Source organism: Austrofundulus limnaeus, unplaced genomic scaffold (assembly GCF_001266775.1).
Source record: "Austrofundulus limnaeus strain Quisiro unplaced genomic scaffold, Austrofundulus_limnaeus-1.0 Scaffold2191, whole genome shotgun sequence".
Lineage (NCBI taxonomy): Eukaryota > Metazoa > Chordata > Actinopteri > Cyprinodontiformes > Rivulidae > Austrofundulus > Austrofundulus limnaeus.
Window position 1 is genome coordinate 1,889 of NW_013954593.1, and position 4,571 is coordinate 6,459.

The 4,571-nt window shown below is 36.4% G+C and overlaps 2 protein-coding genes across 2 annotated transcripts in view; both read right to left on the reverse strand.

Annotated features, from left to right (window-relative positions):
• Positions 1–296: 296 nt before the first annotated feature.
• Positions 297–3,998, reverse strand: LOC106537230 (extracellular calcium-sensing receptor). The gene is made up of 8 exons (XM_014034612.1): positions 3,892–3,998; positions 3,382–3,676; positions 2,987–3,276; positions 2,406–2,701; positions 1,854–2,059; positions 1,536–1,757; positions 1,282–1,405; positions 297–1,195 (listed from the first exon to the last, which is right to left on the reverse strand). Exons 1-8 carry the CDS (start codon positions 3,996–3,998, stop codon positions 297–299), a joined length of 2,439 nt encoding a protein of 812 aa, XP_013890066.1.
• Positions 3,999–4,169: 171 nt separating this feature from the next.
• The window catches only part of LOC106537228 (extracellular calcium-sensing receptor-like), a 4,750-nt gene continuing 4,348 nt past the window's right edge, over positions 4,170–4,571 (reverse strand). Inside the window, exon 8 of the mRNA XM_014034610.1 lies at positions 4,170–4,183. Coding sequence (XP_013890064.1) covers positions 4,170–4,183 — 14 coding nt within the window. The remainder of the gene's footprint in view (positions 4,184–4,571) is intronic.

Genomic DNA, 4,571 nt, shown 5'->3' on the forward strand with positions numbered 1-4,571 from the left:
CAATTTCCATGCATTGGTACATTCTCAGTGTGGTTCAAACACACAAAATGGTAAACGAACACTTAAAAATATTTCCTTTCAATTTTATTTATTATGTTTAAAGGAAAAAATGCCACTCTGTCAGAAAAAATGTCCACTTTATTTTAGTCTTTTCAGGTAAAGAATAATTTCTTTTTTGATATAATTAAAGGTAAATTTGCAAAAATACTGGACCAAAACTGAACAGGTTAATCAGCCATGCAGAGGTTGTCATAGTTATTTTTCCTGTTTGTTTTCATATTTTTGATAATTTAAGATTAAATTTTGTTCAACAAATATTTCTTAGAGTTCTTCTCTGGCTGAAACATTATGATGAAACACTTTGGAGCAAATATACACAGTATCAGTCCAAAACTGGAGGCCAGGATGGCAAATATCTCCACAGCCACAGTAAATTTTCCAGGAGAGCTGACATATGCTGGGATGAAGGTGATCCACACTGCACAGAATATCAGCATGCTGAAGGTTATCAGCTTGGCTTCATTAAAATTATCAGGTAGTTTCCGAGCTAGAACAGCTAACACAAAGCAAAAAACAGCCAGCAGGCCAATGTAGCCGAGCACAGCCCAGAAGCCAACAGCAGAGCCTAATGCACATTCCAGGATGATCTTCTCCTTGGATGTGCTCAGGTTTTTCAATGGGAAAGGAGGACTGAGTAACAACCAAACAGTACAAATTAAAACCTGAATAAATGTGAAAAATACTACAGTCATCCTTTGTTGTGGAGGCCCAAACCATTTCATGACATTACTACCAGGAAGTGTAGCTTTGAAGGCCATTAAAACCACTACAGTTTTTGCTAGAACACAGGAGATACAGAGAACAAAGATTATTCCAAACGCTGTGTGTCTCAGCATGCAGGACCACTCAGAGGGAGCTCCAATGAAAGTTAATGAACATAAGAAACACAGAGTCAGAGAGAAGAGCAACAAGAAGCTCAGCTCAGAGTTGTTGGCTTTAACAACTGGAGTTGATCTGTGACGAAAGAAAATAACTGCTGTTATTATGGCCAGACAGGCTCCAATAATAGAAAATGCAGCAAGGATGCTTGCTAACACTTCATCAAAAGACAGAAACTCTACAGGTTTAGGAAAACAAGCATTTTTTTCTGCATTAGGCCAGAATTCACCAGGACATGAGAAGCATTCAGGAGAATCTAAACATAAATCAAAAAAGGTGTTTAGAACATTTTAAAAAATACTGACACAAATATGCATTGAAAACAGTTAATAAAAAAGTTACCTGTTATAACACTGATCTCTCCATCAGGACATGGTATACAGTCATAACAGCAGATGGGCTTTCCTTTCTGCAACACTTTTCGAGTTCCAAGAGGACAACTCCTAGAGCACACTGACACTGGTACCTTCAACAGAGGCACAAAAAATTGTAAAATTTCTCTATTCTTCAATTATATATATTTTTTACATGTTCTGTTGCCTTGTTGCAGTTTAATAAATACTTATTTTCTAAATTGTCATCATTTTGCTATTTACTTTAGTTACACCCTCCACCCAGGTTATGTTCCTGTTGATTTGTAACTCCTGGCCTTTTGGCAGTGATGCATCATAGTATCCTACTGTTACCAACTCCATAACTCCACTCTCACTCATCTGCCAGTTGACCAGCTCATAAAAAGCCACAGGATCTCCATTAGCATCAAATGATACAGGATAACCATTGTGGGAGAAGTTTACAGTCTTTAGTTCATTAAGGATCTGTAAGGTTAAAAAAGAAGAAAAAAGTAATCTGGATAAACATTATGTTATTGGTATAAGATTTTATTGCTCAACTATAATTTTTTCTCAACTGACATCTTTTGGTTCCAGTTGGATGTGTTTGTTGCATTGAGTAATTAGTTTTGTTTTCTGACACACTGCGTTGTGAATGGCATGAGCTATTGCATAAACAGCCTTGTACACCATGTTAGTAGTTCTTAGTTGAGATGTTTCGGTGTACGGGCTTACAAGTGATTTTAGGTCTTCTGTTCCATCACACACTTTCTTGTCTAGGTAAGCATCTACAGTCATATAAAGACAGAAACACAATATTTTACTTTTATTTTAATTTGTAAAAATAAATAAATACACTATTTATTTACATTTAATAAAGCTTGAAGAAAAATGTTATAAAACTCTGGATAAATACTTGAATTGCAACAATCACATTTTGTGAAATTCTTGTTTGATTGTTATAATACTTCACATGACATTAGGTCAATTAAGTTATTTTAAGAATTGCAAAAATTTCTTTATATTTTTGTTTGGGATCATTTGAAATATTAAGTGAGTACATTTTAAATAATGTGAACAGGCAAGGCAGAAAACCCTTGCTTTAGATTTGTAGCAGTATTTAAGCTTCCTTACTTTTAGTCAGTGTACAGTTGAATGCATCCTCCCAGAACTCAGTAAGTTGGGAAGAGGCAGCTACTTCACTTGCAGAGAGATCCAGCAGGAAGTCTCTCAGGCCTGGAATGACAGATGGCTGAATGCCAACTCCGATGGACCCTGCACCAAAACTGAAACCCATCAAGAGTTGATCAGTTACCCAGGACTCGCTTCCTACCCACTGACGAGGTGGTGAAGGCTGCTGAGCCAGCTCCCCTAACAGGACATTCATATCTCCATTGGATAGAAAAGCAACAACAACTAATGCTGTTGACCTGGAAAAACATTTAAAGGTGTGACTTAAAGTTAACATAATGCATTTGTGTCTTATATTTTATGATTTACTAGGAAAATAAAACTGTGCTGTTCTTACATGTATACTTCTGTTGAACAGTTTTATTTGCATTTATGAGTGATTAATGACAAAGATTCTAAAAAAATAAGGATCAGGTGGGAATTTCATCTCTGTTCTTATTTTTCATTTAAAAACAGTTTTAACTTTTGTTCAGTTGGTCAGTGTGAACTCATAAAATACACAAAACATTCAATGATGTACAAACCTGCGGATAACATCAGCTATTCTCTGGATCTTACTATGTGGGTCGGTTCGATAGAATGATTCGGAGTACTCCACACAGATCCCCTCTTTCTTTGCAGCCGGAAGAAAAGACGCCATGCCATAATTTCCATAATCTGAGTCTGAGTAAACAGTACCAATCCAAGTCCACCCAAAGTGTTTCACCAGCTTTACCAGCGCATCAACTTGGAACTGATCACTGGGGACTGTTCTAAAAAATGTTGGGTACTTCTGCTTATCTGACAGGCAGGCACAGGTGGCAAAATGACTCACCTAAAAAAACAGAATGCTTATTTTTGCAAAACAGTGAGCCTTTTCTTTTTATTTAATTTGCTAAAATATATTCTATACTCTCCACAAAAAAGCCACACTACCAACCTGTGAGATGTTAAAGGACCCAAAAATGTGTGATATGCCAATGGATTGCGATGATCCAGAATCTCCAACAACAGCCATTACCAAACCAGACTGGGAACAATTGCTACCTTTATAAAACACTGGGTCCTTATTTTCTGATAGTTGAAAAGCAACATCTACAGCCCCAGGCACCGAGGAGCATGAGTCGTAGATCTGATATCCCAGTTTGATGCCTGGCAGCAGTTCTGTACTGTTGTTTATTTCCTCAATGGCAAAGATCATTGCACGAGAGTCACGCAAATTGCGAACATTCATGCTGCACAAAAACAATCACGTGAGTGCTGATAGGTACAATAAATTAAAAAAGTAAAATAGAAAAAAAAACATTAAAAGACTCTTCACACACAAACACATCATTGATGAACAACAGATTATTGAGGACAAAAATCTGCCTAAATTTTGATGAAAACGATGTATGTGTGTTTTGTTAGAACATTGCAGCAATATTTTCCCATCATTTGTTCCTCTTACCTCCCTGTGCATCTTAAAGCTTCAGGCTTAGTGGTGTAATTGTAAATCACTGTGTGCAGTTTGTAGTGCATAGAAAAAACACCTCCAATAACAAAGTCACCATCCATTGAAAATGCAGGTAAACGAGCTGTACCTTGCAGGGTACATTTTGTTGATGAATCCTCAGTACTGACACCAGCACCAGTCAGAACCTCTTTAGGCAATATTCTTTGACTCAGTCCAACCACTGACATTAGTATCAACAAACTCACAGCTAATGTCAGGCCCATGAAGACAGCTCAGAGTTCCTTTTCTGAAGTGTTAGTGTACAGGTGTGAGTGTTTTTTTTATTTGCCCATGCACCTCCTCCTCCCTACGTCAGTTCATTTTTCACAAGTAACAAGTCAGCCCTAATTATTAATATTATGTTTTTTATATCTCTGCATAATATTTTCATTCTGTTTTTTCCTTCTTTAATTAAGGTTGCAGCTGAGCTTCAAAAATTAATATTCTTATTTTACTTTTGTGAAAATATTCTAGGTACATGCATTTGTACTGAACTGTGGATGATTATTGCTTTGCATGAATTAACATTATAAAAATGTAACTACTAGGGATGGGCGATATGGACTAAAAATTTATTACGATAACTTCTAGGTTTTATCACGATAATAAGTGACAATAATATATGTGTGTATATA

Excerpts from the sequence above, each read along its gene's own strand:
- LOC106537230 (XM_014034612.1), bottom strand. The coding sequence starts at position 3,998 with ATGGATGGTGACTTTGTTATTGGAGGTGTTTTTTCTATGCACTACAAA. Across the intron at positions 3,677-3,891 it reads GCTTTAAGATGCACAGGGAG|CATGAATGTTCGCAATTTGC; the intron begins GTAAGAGGAACA and ends GTTTTTGTGCAG. Across the intron at positions 1,406-1,535 it reads GGGTGGAGGGTGTAACTAAA|GTACCAGTGTCAGTGTGCTC; the intron begins GTAAATAGCAAA and ends CCTCTGTTGAAG.